We start from the raw sequence: 15,068 nt of genomic DNA, 5'->3' as shown, positions 1-15,068 counted from the left end.
AAATAAAATTACAGTAAATTCCTTAAAAAATTTAATTGACATCATTATATAATTTGTATTTGATGATTATATTGTATTTAACTAATTAAACAAGGCAGCATTCTACAAAAATAAAAACAATCATAAAACTATACAATCTAATAATACCCAAGTGTTTATTAACCGTTTTAATTTATAAACATTTATAATTATTGCAATAGAGACTAGAATTAGCGTTATTAAAGAAATTACCAAAATTTCTATGGAAATTGAAGACAACAGTTCCTAATAAAAGTCAATATTTATAAAAAAAAAAACCAGTCAATAAAGTTAAAAACATCGCAGCAGTGCAAATACCTATGTAAGATTCATCTAGCGACAAGTCAATGAACTCTAAAACTAGAACGTCTACAATTTCCTATTTTGGTATAGATCTCATAAGGGTATCTAAACGACATCGCCTAACATCCTTTATATTTTATAAGAATATTATTGCTAAAGATATACGCAAAGACAATGTACGACTAGCATCTGCTTTCTTCCGGAAAAAAATAGAAAGTCTTTTACTAGCTTTAGTACTTACAGCAAGTATTGCAGTTCAATTTTGTAAGTACATATGCAATTAGGTATATTAAATATATAATATGATGATCTGAGGCGATGATAAAGATATTGACAATTGTGAAGCATCTTAGTCACTTAAGTCATTACTCTTTCATTATCACCACATGAAATATATAATTATCACATAACCATTTACCAAAAAAACATTTCAATTGTGTAAAAGTAAAAATCTTCATTAATTCTGATCACAATTAAACTAAGATATTACATACTCATATAAAAAATTAATAAAATTAAAATATTTTATTTACCTATAAGAATACCGAACTTATTTTTTATTCTACTTAAAAATAGAATCAATTAAATAAATACTTGTAATACGAAATGCTTATTTCAATATTATAAAATTTAATTAAAATTCATTATTGCACAGAAGTTAGGTAGGTATATGGCGTCATTTTAAATTCTTGTTCATTGTGTAAGAAGATGTATACTATAACTAATTAAGTAACAACTACGAATTAACAATGTACGTTAGCTGTTCATTAAATTAATATGACTGTCAGATTGTCCGGCGTTTTTCTAACAAAATACGTTTTTACACAGTTTTTTATTTGTTTTTGTAAACGTTATTCATCGTCACCCATTTTATGAGTAAACCATTGAGCCATTTTTGTATTTCCTGTCAGAACAACTTTATTTAGGTATTATAAAAATATCCCTTTTAAGTAAAGTAATTGGTCTTTAATGCCTATTTCGTAGAGGAATATTTTTTACAAACAGTTTTTTTTACATATATGTATGTCTTTCAAGAAGAGGTTAAAATCACATTTTCTTTCCCTTGAGTAATATATATATTTTTTTTTTGTATTTTTCTAATTGAACTCTCAAATCTTAAAATCATTAAACGAAATTTCTAATGTATGTAGTATATTAATTTATTTTAACATATACTATATAAGTAGGTAGGTATTGTATATATTTATAGTGTATGTATTTATGTAATATTTTATTATATATTTTAATATTTTATTTAACTGTATATTTGTTTATGTATTAATAGTTGTAGCACTTCAGCTGTCCGCTAACGAAATGCTTTCTTACTGTACTGGGTTGACTGGAAGAGATCTCTGTCAGAGATAAGTCCACCCTTGCTCACAACATTTATAAATAGATTATTTTATATGTAACTTACAAGTGCAATAAAGAATATATATATAAAGAGAATATATTAATCGGTTACTACTTTTTACATTTTTCTGATTGACTTTTTTTATCTTCTATTATCTGTTTATTTGTAAGATATACGAGTACATATCATGTTTTGCTATCATTGTCTATATTGCCATCCATCCATTTTATACATATAATATACTAAAAACACGCTTAATATTAAAAACAAAGGCACCTAATTCTTAAATTTTATTTACTAAATATTTTTATTTACTTATTCTCCTAATATCCTTCCATCATTAACATCATATAAAGTATTATATATATTAAAAATATTATTCAGAATACGCTCACTATCTATTAATACCTACGTACTACATATTGTGAAATTGAGAACTTACTGATATAAAATACACATGGCCCTTCTATTGGCTAATGTAAATGTCAATATAAGTATTTTATCATAATCACCAATGCTAATGAGGGCTTTGTTTAATTTTCCTATCAATAATAAATAATTAATATTGCCATAAGCATTGCAAATGTGTCCATTATAATTGAAACCATTAATATCATATTCATAGTACGTAGATACCTACATTAGATGCGTGTGTAACATAACACATAAATATATGTCAGACTATTATAGTAACATAAAATAGAGCAAATAAATACTATAAAATCATCTATAGTGATAGATTAGTAGTAAAATATATATTTTATTGAGGTTTAGATCTCATATTATGGGACCAATATTTCATATAGATGCGAATACTGCATGAGTGTATTACGAATTAGAACGAAGTGTGTGTATAGTTTTAGAGAAATTCCTTTACAAAACATACCCACTTATAAAAATCATACTAAATTTTAAAATTTAAAAACGTAAACATAACATAACAATATATATACCCAGATGTCTTCTACTTAATCACATTTTAATGACTAAATAGATTTCTTTCTTGTAATAAGCATCATAGAATCACACCAACGCTTCATCTTCAAACTAGAGTATTCTATATAAACCAGGCAGAATAATAACACATACCACAACTTTTACACGACATGAGCACTATTAATGAAAAAGATAAATACAGAAAAGTTTGTTTCCCAAATTGACCCTACCGTTAATGGAACCCGAGATCTCATTTAACAAAGCAACGTGCCCACTACTGTACTACGAAGGTCGCCAAAATTTAATACAGTTATAAAATATATTCTTTGTCAATCTTTGCCTGATGAACACCGCTCCTTTTTGTTCTTAGAATATCGTAAGAGACAATTAAAACAAAGAGAATGAAAATCAGAAATAAAAGCATGTGGTATACGGTTTTTTTTCGGATTTGCATTTAGAATATATTACATCTATAATCTCGCAAGCAGAGTCACGAGCTGCGGCTATATTAAATTAAAAATAACGACAGCCACACATCAGCACATCTGACTTTTTATGATTTTATAATTGTGACTGACATAGGGACGAAAATATGATATTACCTCATTCAATAAAACACCAAAGCGTCGTGACTGATATTCTGCGTGAACAGCTTAACTAATCAAATTCTATTGAAATCTCGTTAAACCAAAAATGACGCGCGTTGTAACAACAAAACAAAAGGATGTACCATCGGCATGTAGGTAAGTACTTCATCGCAATTAGTCAGACGTGATTTTGAAATCCGCACAGTCTGAATTTCCTCGAGAAAAAATAAACATTATTTTAGTCGCGGAAGTGAGTTTTCGCAACGTTCAAATGACTAGAAACATTTGGACTTAGTTTTTTTATGTTCACTGTGTCTAATCTCACATGCGTGAGAATGTTTCCGCGTAGGTCCTTTGTGGTCTACCCACGTATGCTCCCGAGGTGACGGCAGTTTACTGTAGACCTTTTAATAATTATTATTCCATGAGTCTACCATGACTAAGGTTGAAGTAATAATAAATTATATTCTGTTTTTATTTACTTCCTATGCTATTCTATTAGCTGATGTCAATCATTCGCATTTAAAATCTGTAGAAATTTCGAGAAAATCATGCACTAAATTTCTACAAGTAGCGCACCCTTTTTTAGTTTCTTGTTCTATCTGCTAAGTATAGACTCAACAATCAGCAGCAGCTGCTTTTTGTCACCCCACTTGTAAAAGTCCTATGATAGCTTCATTCACTGCTTCCCCGCTATTCGCACTATGTCATTCGACCATTTTTATTCTAAGTGCACACTTTCCTCTTTGATACTTCAAGACTAAAAGCAAACTAAGATTTTTTCCTAATATTTTTTCCCAAATTAAAAATAAATATTTAATCCTAAATTAAAAAAAAAAGTTTGAAATGGTCGCATTTTTGCACCAAATTATAGACCATGAATACACATATTTTTCCTTGCAAAAATGCTTTATACTTAGTGATAACATTATACTTAGTGATTTACTTACATAACTAGTAACTATCTACTTATATATTGTGCCACATAAAAATAAATTTTCAATGTAAAAATATAATCAAATGATCAAAATATAATAAAAATTTAACTAAACAATGTCTGTACATGACAAATATTAAAAAAAATGGGAAGGTTTCTAAAGGTTTCAATGGATGCCAAAATAATATTGTTTAATAATTTTGTCTGTCTATCTGTACTGTCCGGTACCACACAAAAATTACTGCACCGAATTAAATGCGGTTTTCGTTGTTATGTTAGTGAAGGTCTAACTTAAAAATCTGGTATACGTTTTATGTTGATATGCCATACGTTATAAATACACTATCTAGCAGTGATCTAATTGATTTTCCCGTTTCTAAAATTCATGCGTATGAAATAGTGGGCAAAAATCTAGTAATGCATAAATAAATTTAGAGTAAACATATTGAAATACAAAAAACTACACGTCTTGTGGCACCTCTCCGTAAATAATAAATTACACCATTTAAAATTAGCGTAACAGAATGACTATTATTTAAACCCTGTGTCACATAGGTAGTTTTGTTGACTTTCCTTGTATTTCTTACATATTAACAGGCTTGTAAGTTTTTGTTGCTACATCCCGGCCTTCAGGGCTCGGTTGGCATCTATTGTTCAGCAAATTACTGAATCCGTCTCTAATTCGTGGCAAATCCATTGTTTCTCACAACCGACTGCCCGATTTTACGGATACTGCACATCGAGACACTGACATCTCAATAAAAACAATGTATGCCAGAATAATAACGATGTCTCAACCACGTAATTAATTAATAAGTTTTTATCGACATTATTAAATTCACTGTTAGGTACTTTAAAATTTGGTCAAAATTAAAAAAAAAATCATTGTCAATTTTTTTATTAATGATTATATTACGTATTGCTGTCAATTATGGACATTTTTTTTTAATTGATACCATTTTCTCCCGTAGTTGTCAACTATGAATGAAATAATTATTGCCAACACTGTATAACTGTGATGGCGACTTATATTTGAACCATATTAACTAACTCGATAAAGAAAACATTGTGATAATTAAAGCTACCGTTTTGTTGCGTAGTAAAATTTACCTATGAAGACGTCCTACATTTATACATTAATTTATTCTTATTCTATTCTATTTACAAAATATCTTGTAATCATCAGTGTATGTATTTATGATTGACGTTAGTGTTTTTTTTTCCATTTTGCAAAACAAATTTTAGGTACTTGTATTACATATGATTCTGCAGAAGATCAATTACGATTAATAGCTATGCAATCAGTGTAAGACCGAGTGCACATTAACAATAAGTCATTTAATTGAGGTAGTCCTTGACACTACTACTAATACATAGTTGTTATAAACAATCCTTACTCCCACACTCCTAGCAATTTATGATTCTAAAGAGTAGAGTGTACTAATCGACTACTTCAAACCTTGTCTAAATCTACTATTACACATACTCATAGTACTATTAGCTAGCTATTCTTTGCTATATTACTAAACTAAACAGGTACAAATTATCAGCAAACCTTTGATATAAGGTATATAGGTAATAGATTTTATTCGTATTGGAATATGATATTTGGTATTATAGAGATACATATTCTTTTCGGGTCGAAACGATATGTTACTTTTATTTTAGGATAAAATGTTTCTTTATTTATTATTTTACATATTACTTATATTTACAATGGCATAGTAGTACTTATCATTATTTTTCTGTTTGATTTATTATAATAATAAATATTAAAATACTTCTTTACCCCGGGAATATAATTTTTACTTATATTCATATATGTCGTCATAGATTGACAAATCTTTATATATACGCTGTTATCTAGGTGTAAAACCAGTTATTATAATTGAAATATGTTACCTACCAGAATAGAATATTAAAAGTAGCTTTACAATAGAAGAACAAAAACTGAATAATCTTACTAATATAACAAAATTGCAACTAGACCATATTTGTTCCGGTATCTCGCAAAAACTATTGCACTGAATTAGTTGCGATTTTCACGGTTGTATCTATAAAGGCCTAACTTGAAATTGTTTTATCTTGATGTGTCATCTAGAAGTGATCTATTTAATTGGTGTCTTTACTTCTGAAATCCACATCTACGAAGCGGGAAAAAGCTAATTAATATATCTAAAAAATATAAATTTCATTATGCTACTAATTTTAATACATTTTACTATTCTATCGCTTCCAGGTATGGGTATGCGGGGCCTTGGCTGCGTTAGATGGTTACAGCCCGCAACAAGATCCCGACCAATTCCACATACAAACAGACGAGGATGACGAACGCTACTTTCTCTACCAGACTCACAATGGACAGTATAGAAAAGAGAGAAGACTCAAGGATGGCTCTGTCGTTGGTACGTAATATTCATTATTCCTACCCGGCTTTTATTTTTGCTCTTTGTATTTAAATAGTAATTAAAATCTGGGCACATGTTTCATTCTTATTCATGCTGCCAAGCTGCTATGCCGGTATAGATATACTCGTATTTCGGTTTAAAGATTGGGATATGGCAGTGAAATAACTGTAGAAGATGGAACATAGAAGTTGGAATGCATAAGTGCTATGGCCTATAAATATTAACTTCTAAATGTTAATATTCATTTTACGAGTATCATCAGTCAAGAGAGACATCGGCTTATTTACAAAAGTACTTTTTTTTTTATTATTATAATTAGTAAACAAGTGTAGGGCCAACTGGATAGAAAATGGTAATCATCGCTTAAGTATGTATTTACACCAGATGTCCCTTTAAGTTTCGAAGTTTCTACCAATTTCTATGAAAATAGGTATAATAGTTTCATTATAAAAATACTTAGATACCTTTTCACTATTGAAACTACACATACAAAGGAACCAGTTATTGTTGCGTTTGTATTATTAAGGATAAATAATAGCAAGCAGCACCCACGTGCATAGAACTATGGAAAAGTTAGATAAACATATAATATCGTTAATTACTTCTTAATATCAATTTCTTTTAACTAACGAACTTAACAATAAATTATAATTTATATTCAATTAAGTCAGCGGATGTTTACCAAATTAATCAAAATTACGTAACTTTCTAGTTATTCGCTCTATTCACATTACAGGTACGACGGGTTGGGTGGGCGCAGATGGCTACCTACGCCTCCAGGACTATATAGCAGATCACGAAGGCTATCGGATTTATAAATCTAAAACAGTTTACGTTGGTCAAAATCGACCAATAGGAGTAAGTTATTTACTATTTTACCTTTTAGAATACACTTAAACTATACTCAACACGCAACCATGAATCATATGCGTACCTTATTGACGAAAAAAATATGAATAACACGCTTACCGCTCTGCCACAGAAATCGATTGGATTGTTTATAAGTTAATGTTCTGTTATTTAAAGTCAAAAAGTTTTATCTGCAAAGGAATAAAAAACATTTCCTTTTCTAAATATTTCAATAAAACAGTTAATAGTTAGGGCTTTTCTTCTACTAATAGAAGAAAACGCCCAAATTTTTTACAGCTAATATAAAACCAATTTAGTGCACATATTGAAAAGTACAACAGAGTGATGTGTTGATTGTGTTTTCTATTCGTACACAAACATAAAATCACTGCAACAACCAAACAGACGATTGGAGATCATAATATATTTTATCTTGATTAGCCTCTCTTTCATTTTAATATAAGAATATTTAGTCAATTGCAAACAGAAAATTATTAAATAATTTTCTAGTACTATAATATTTTTTTTCTTTTATTTTAAATAAAATTTATAAAAATTTAAACAATATTTCGAACAGTAACAAATGCAATTTAATTAATTGAAAATCAGTAATAATCGAATAAATATATATAATGAAATAACTAAACTTTACATTCCAGGAATCATTGAAAATCGCCAAGACAGCTCCTACAGATTCTGGTTATGGAGTAACACCAGCGTCTCCTTTGAATCGAGCACGTGGCTCGCCACGTGTCAGTTCTACTACACCAGTACCGTTACAACCTTCATCTACCTTAACACCACCCCACTCATTTCCCTCTGAAGTGGCAGTCACTCCTCCACCTCCGCTTTATCCAAGCTCCACACCAATACCCCACGTTGATGTATCTCCTAATTCAATTGATACATCTTCTACTCCATTCAACTTTAGACCTACAGTTCCACCAATTACAGCAGCAGATGCATCACCATCTTCGAATCCTTACGATTACGATTCATCGAATACCAACACAATTGATGATGGTTATTATGCAAGTGACAGCACACCATATAGACGATTCGATGTTTTTAATCCCAACTCATATAGACATGCTGATGACTGGCTAAGAAGACAACGACCCAAACTTAGACTTGGCGATGGATATACACCTCAATTCCCTCAATATGATGGAATCGCTTTCAGACAAAACGGCTTCAGATATTACTTGCCTAAACAGTATCACGAAGAAGAAACTGGAAGCTCCAATGATAGAACAGGAAGCTTCGGTTACATCGATCCGTTTGGTATTCGCCGAGTTATATATTACAATACTTCTCCCGGCGAAGGTTTTCAAATCCGCAAAAATAATAGATACGTCGGACACGACGCTACTCCTTACGATCCACGGCCAATAGATTGATACAAAATGTATGTAGAGTGATTAATTACAGCATGTTAAAATTGAAGTTACCTAATAATTTATTAATCAGTATTGCTAGTTCACGAGAACTGTTTTTATAGGAGACATAACGATCGATCCACTCGAACGATGCGAATTCTTAGCCATTTACTTTATTATAAGTCTATGTCATTTGTTTAGCGTATTCGCAAAGAAGAAAGATACTTTTAATACGTTACCTATTCATATCATTAACATTTAGGTACATTATTTATGTATATCGTTAAGTTTAAATATATTGAATGAATTAATTAATCTCAGTGCCATTGTACTGTATAGCTATCTAATTAACAGTGTAATTTTATTTCTATAAGTAAATTTTAAATACAATTCATAGCCAAAAATTTACAAAATCAGAATAGAACGTTTGCTCTTTCAAACTTTTAAAACGTATAAGTTATCATTGATGTTACATTTAAAATATAAGGTTAATGAACTTATTATGTATACTTTTACCTTTTTAGAAGAAGATCGTATTTTCGCCTACTTACATGCACCATATTTGTAAGTAAGTCGTTAGGAACATTTTTCGCGATGAGTCTTATACAAATAAAGTATTTTATGAAAGCCAGAACAAAGTTAAAAGTCTTGTGTGTTGTACGTGCTTCAATACCAAAAATAAATATATTTCGCAAGATATAATCTTGTATTGTGTATGGTTTTATGTTTTGCATATGGTAGTTTGCGGAGAAGGCCTGTATTTAGTAGTGGACAATGAATGACTGAAATCACGGATGATAATGTTCTTTGTTAATGCACTAATAAGCATAATAATTATGAGTTTAGTAAACTTTGGTCGCTTGATAAAACTTATCTATTATATTAATATTCTAAGTATTTTAAAAAAATCTCATTTAAATGTATAATATAGCTAAGTTTGTATTAAAAGGACATAAGTCATAAAATTCATAACAATTCAAAATATAAATATACTGCCAACTACTAATTTTACTCTTTATTTACAAATAACTTATGTGTAGTTTTACCGATCTATTTACCTAAAAAAATTTCAGAAAAGTTTATAGCCACTTCATAATGTTCATGTGCTAGGTGTGTGATATATGTCACTGCTAATAATTTGCTATTATTCGACATTGCAGTAACAATGTCTTAATGTCAGCTTGTTGCAGTGACTATCAATCAAATGGGTATTAATTTATGATTATAATAATATAGTTAACAATGTAATTGTCTTCACTATTTATGATTTAATGTATATTCGATGTATGTATTATGTTGACTAATATTGTTTAGATATATTGGTGAAAATAAAACTTGTTAACAAGACTTTTTTTGTATGTTTAACTATTCCTTTTTGTAGAATATGTTAATCTAATTATTATTACATTGTAATTATGATGATCATCATAATTAAGTTAATGATCTTACTTTACTTGTTTTAGGCAAATTTTGCTCTATTTATATAGCTTCACATTTTGTAAAATTACATTAGTTTACTTTAGCAGCTATAAGGTAAGCTATTAATTAATAGTTTTTTTTTTAATCTCCTGTTTTATTTACTATTATGACATTTGTTTATACGTTAATATTTTTCAGAGTCAGAAAAAATGGTAGCGCTTACAATTATTCTATTGTGTGTGTCATCAGCATTGGCTGACATTTCTGATAACTACTATCGACAAGGGGATAGCTATATCCCAGTAAATACTAACCAAGTAAACAATATAAATAGTAGTAGATACCTACACAGACCTTCGAATTCATACTACAACTTTGAACAACGTCGAGAAGATCAACCACCACAAGTAGAAATAAGAGATGAAGACATGGGAAAATATATGAACAAAAAATCTACAACAAACTTGGCTACACCCACAGTGCCTAGCTTCCACAATATTTCAGAACACTTATTTAAAAATCAATCAGAGCCAATGACAACTCCTAAAGCTCACGTCGTTCAAAACTGGAACCAAATCATAAACAAACATTTACCAGCAAATATGCCACCACCACCATCTACACCAAAGTGGATGGACCTATCTGAAAGCTACAACCAACCAAAGCCGTTGCTTTCTTCAAGAAACACGAACCCATCTCATAAACATGCTTTTAATCCCAGTCAGCCACACGCATTCCACAAAACAGAACATGTTATACCTCAAAATCAATATCATCATACTGTTTCACTTGATTGGCATCTGCCTTTACAACCAAAACCATTTAGAGGTAACCACAAATTTAACTGGCATGATATTGATGATCTTCAAGAACCAGTGACAACAAATTCTCCCATTAAAGTACCTACCCAGAACCACAACGCACCATTTTCTGTGCCTACTTTATCCCCATGGTCTGGTGACAATTTTGGAAAATAATATTAGATTTCAATATTTTATACAAGGGCTATAATAAACTAAAAATATAATAAACAAAAAATAATAATGTCTACTTTTTTAAGAACAACCTTTATTCTTCTGTACAAATTACATGATACTAAAGATCCACAAAATTTTTGTTTGATATTAATTTTTATAAAAGTTGAAAGAAAATTATACTTGTTTATACGTTGTTAAAATTATACGTTACCATATTATTTTAGCACTGAACAATTAAATAATAGATATACATTTAAACACGCTTTTTATTAATTAAGACGTGAAAAAAACTCGCCATGATAAATATAAAAATCCTAATTGTTCGCAGCTTTACATGACTAGAACTTTACATAAATTACTTAAAGGGAGTAGTAATTCATGTTACTTTATGAGTTAGATCCGAGGTTCCCAAAGCGTGCGCCGCGGCACCCTGGTGCGCCGTTGAAAGTAAAGAGGGTCGCCGTGAGTCGATCCTCTATCATTATCTGAAACCACAAATATTCGCAGGTACCTTTTTTAAGCGCTCGCATCGGTAAACATACGTAACTTACGTTGCACGCGTTGCGTCACTCACTCGCCGAAAGTATCTATGCGCTTGATAACCGTTGATATTTTGTTTTTCTCAAGTCTTTCTTGTTGTTTTCTGTTTCAATTTTTTATAATAATAAAACTCAATTTCATATTATAGATGTTTTAATTTTTGTTCCCAACTACCTAACCTAACTACTATTATTGTTGGTACCTATTTATTTCGACTATCTTTTTCAAATAGCTATCTAGGTTAGGACCCCATGACAAAATACTACATTTGTAACTGCGCCGCGGGCTGAAAAAGGTTGAGAACCCCAGACTTAAATTATATAATTACAAATTGATGAAAAAGAAATTTAATGATATTACAAAAAAAAATTAGTTACATATAACATTTCTTAAATAATAATGTAACTACAATAGCTGCTAAATGTTATTGGTTAATGTTTACAACAATACAGGAATATACACTTGACGATAGGTGGCAGCGCCAGTATTACCGCCGACTACAGGTTGGGAGAAAATTGATGGTAGGTATGGTAAGTGAATATTAGGGAAAGAGACAGGGAAGGAAATAGGTAAAGACGGAAAAGAGAAAGGCAAAGATGGTAGTGAAGACCAAATCTTAACTATAGGTTCCATAAAAACGTTCAGTTTAGAAGGAGCAGGCATTTTATCATTTTCGTTTTCAAGCTCCTCTTCACGATGTTCTTCCTCTTTTTTTTCTTCAAGCTCTTCTTCAGGTCCTTTATATTCCTCTTCATTATGTTCCGAATCGTCTTTGTGATCTTCTGATTCCTTAGATTTATCGGAATCCTCTATAGTATTTTCTAGCACCGGCAACGTAGGTGCTTCTGGAATATTAGGTGTTTCTGCTTTGTCTTCTTCCTCTTCATGATTCTTTGAGTCATCATTTTCTACTACGGGTACATTAGAATACAGACCAACGTCTGAATATCCTTCAGGAGCAACATAAATTACTTCAGGTAATTTTGGAACGAGTAGATCAGCAGGCAAAGCTAAAGCACTTCCAGCTAATAATAAAACTAAAAGTAACATCTGAAAAATAATAAATAAACCGTCGTTTTATTAAATTTATTTATATAAACTTTAATACACAGTTAAATTCTATGTACATTGACATATTTAACATCGGACCCTGTTCGCTGCCAATCAATGATTGGACAAACCGAAAAATAAGTAGATGGTGCATTACTAAATGGAAGAAATATAAGATAGTACTCAATATAAAATAAATACCTAAAATATTATTATAACAAACAATTAACTGCATTAGAAAATTAAATAAAACGATCTGTAAATCAAACATATTAACCAGTAAGGTTCAGTTTAAAGTAAAAGTGAGAAAAAAGGAAATAAAGTTTATAAATCAGTCTTTATTTTTAGAAATAGGAGCGCTATTTATTTTTTAAAGTGAGTTTATTTAGGGCAGATGTTATGTCAAACGAGGGTGCATTCCAGTATTAATTAGCTGGAACAATAAAAAAATAGAAATGAAGCTTGTACAATGAGCAGGTATGTAAAAAAGAAGATTCCTGCAAGGACGAAGATAATGATTGGCAATGTCCCCATGAAATTGAAATTTACACTTAAGATAGTCGGGATTGTTTAGATCGAATAAGATGAAATGCAAAGTACACAACATGCATGTAATTTTACACTATCGGATATAAAACCATTTAAGCTGAGCGCGATAAAGAGAGATATACTCATACTTTCCAAGAGTAAAAATAAAACGTATGCTATTATTGAAAAGATGATCCAATTTACTAAACCAAAACGTTCATGTTTGTGCAGTAGACATCACTGTAATCAAATATGGGAAGAATAAGAGACTGTACGAGCACGATTTTAGTGCTAATAGGAAGAAAATGTTTCAGTTGATAAAGATTGCTATCAATTGATAAGCCGAGATTTTGAGAGAACAGAAAGGAATCAGGCATTTGAAATGTCATTATAATCTTCAGTAGTATTAAAATTTATAAATGGTTTTTAAAATTTATAATTAATAATAAATATTAAGACAAAATTTTACACTATATTAATATTTATCTATCGTTTAACTATGGAATCTTATTTCCTTATGTAAGATGATTGTAAAATACTGTATCAATACATAAGTAATTACGTACTCCTTAACATATCATACAGTACCTTTGGGATATGGCAGTGAATTTACAGGGTACAGAGGAATAAGACCTGAGTCCTCAGGAATGGCAACGCATGGGGAAGGGGGGTATCATAGTTAAAACAGTATACTCTGTTATGTCCATAATATACTACACATGTTTATAGGCGACGGTTACCACTTTCCATCAGATGGTCCATTAGCTTGTTTGCCATTCTACGTTGTATAAAAAAAAAGTTCCATATTAAGCAGTACTTAATGCATACATAATTTAACAATATTAAATACATTTTAACTCTGCTGCAAATACATACGTATATATACAAAAAATACAAACAAACATACCTTTTCTATTTTTATATTACTAAAAGAGAATGTCAACAAATTATTGTTTGATTTTCACATAGCATTTATATAATTAAATTAAACTATAAAATAGTATTGTCTTAAATTACTACATTCAGTTTGATATATAGGCGATAGATTCCACTCTCCATGTTTGCAACTCTTAGTAGTATAAAATACCATTGAAAATTTTGTTCACTTACCTCAATAGTTTTGTTTATATCTTCAACTAAAATACTAAAGTTTAAAATATTTTCCTGTCCTTATATCCTAAAACCTCATGTACCTATCTTTAATTGTAAATATAATTCAAAACACATTAAAATATGATTATATGAGTACAATATCCTATTTGTGGTTAATAATATTTTAAGAAAACGTGACTATTAAAGAAGCTATTAAATATGATCTAGATTCTCTGTTTCTCGACTTAAAATTAAAATTAATGAAATATCACACAATAACTATTATACTAAATATTACGAATAAGATACTTTTCTGCTGTATAAGTACCTATCTATACAAGATGTTAGTTACAAGCTGAGTATAAAAGTAAATTATATAGGTGTTAGGTAGCGACAAAAAATATTACTCTGTAGTAATAATTTTTTCTTTTCTTTTTAAGAATTAAGAATAAACTATTTCATTTCAACAGAGACAAAATAAATAAAATAATTTGAAACAATTTTATATTAAATGCAATATTAATCTATATACATAGATTACAGATAATACCTATCTATGGGTGAGAAACAATGTTAGTATGACAACATTGGTAACCCATTATCAAACTGTGTTTTCATAAAAAAATCGTAATCAATACAAACCAGCTCAGCATGGGCGTATTTAACTCTATACCCAACCCAGAATCCCAAA

General features: G+C 29.9%; 3 protein-coding genes across 3 annotated transcripts in view; 2 read left to right on the top strand and 1 right to left on the bottom strand.

Moving 5' to 3' along the window:
* LOC113511736 (uncharacterized) overlaps window positions 1-10,118 on the top strand; it is a 49,565-nt gene extending 39,447 nt beyond the window's left edge. Inside the window, exons 3-5 of the mRNA XM_052896669.1 lie at window positions 6,375-6,540; window positions 7,280-7,401; window positions 8,052-10,118. Of these exons, the coding sequence (XP_052752629.1) occupies window positions 6,375-6,540; window positions 7,280-7,401; window positions 8,052-8,792 (1,029 nt within the window). The 3' untranslated portion in view covers window positions 8,793-10,118. The remainder of the gene's footprint in view (window positions 1-6,374; window positions 6,541-7,279; window positions 7,402-8,051) is intronic.
* Window positions 10,119-10,239: 121 nt separating this feature from the next.
* Window positions 10,240-11,238, top strand: LOC116413566 (uncharacterized). The gene has a single exon (XM_052896675.1). The coding sequence runs from the start codon at window positions 10,400-10,402 to the stop codon at window positions 11,165-11,167; it is 768 nt and encodes a 255-aa protein (XP_052752635.1). The 5' UTR covers window positions 10,240-10,399; the 3' UTR covers window positions 11,168-11,238.
* Window positions 11,239-11,440: 202 nt separating this feature from the next.
* On the bottom strand, window positions 11,441-14,495 carry LOC116413567 (daf-12-interacting protein 1-like). Its single transcript, XM_031913484.2, has 2 exons — window positions 14,396-14,495; window positions 11,441-12,757 (listed from the first exon to the last, which is right to left on the bottom strand). The coding sequence occupies exon 2, from the start codon at window positions 12,755-12,757 to the stop codon at window positions 12,146-12,148; it is 612 nt and encodes a 203-aa protein (XP_031769344.2). The 5' UTR covers window positions 14,396-14,495; the 3' UTR covers window positions 11,441-12,145.
* Between the last annotated feature and the right edge of the window lie 573 nt (window positions 14,496-15,068).

This window comes from Galleria mellonella, unplaced genomic scaffold (assembly GCF_026898425.1).
Source record: "Galleria mellonella isolate WM207_F2 unplaced genomic scaffold, CSIRO_AGI_GalMel_v1 utg117, whole genome shotgun sequence".
In the NCBI taxonomy this organism is placed as follows: domain Eukaryota; kingdom Metazoa; phylum Arthropoda; class Insecta; order Lepidoptera; family Pyralidae; genus Galleria; species Galleria mellonella.
The sequence above is the reverse complement of the archived record's forward strand: the minus strand, read 5'-3'. Positions and strand labels throughout refer to the sequence as shown.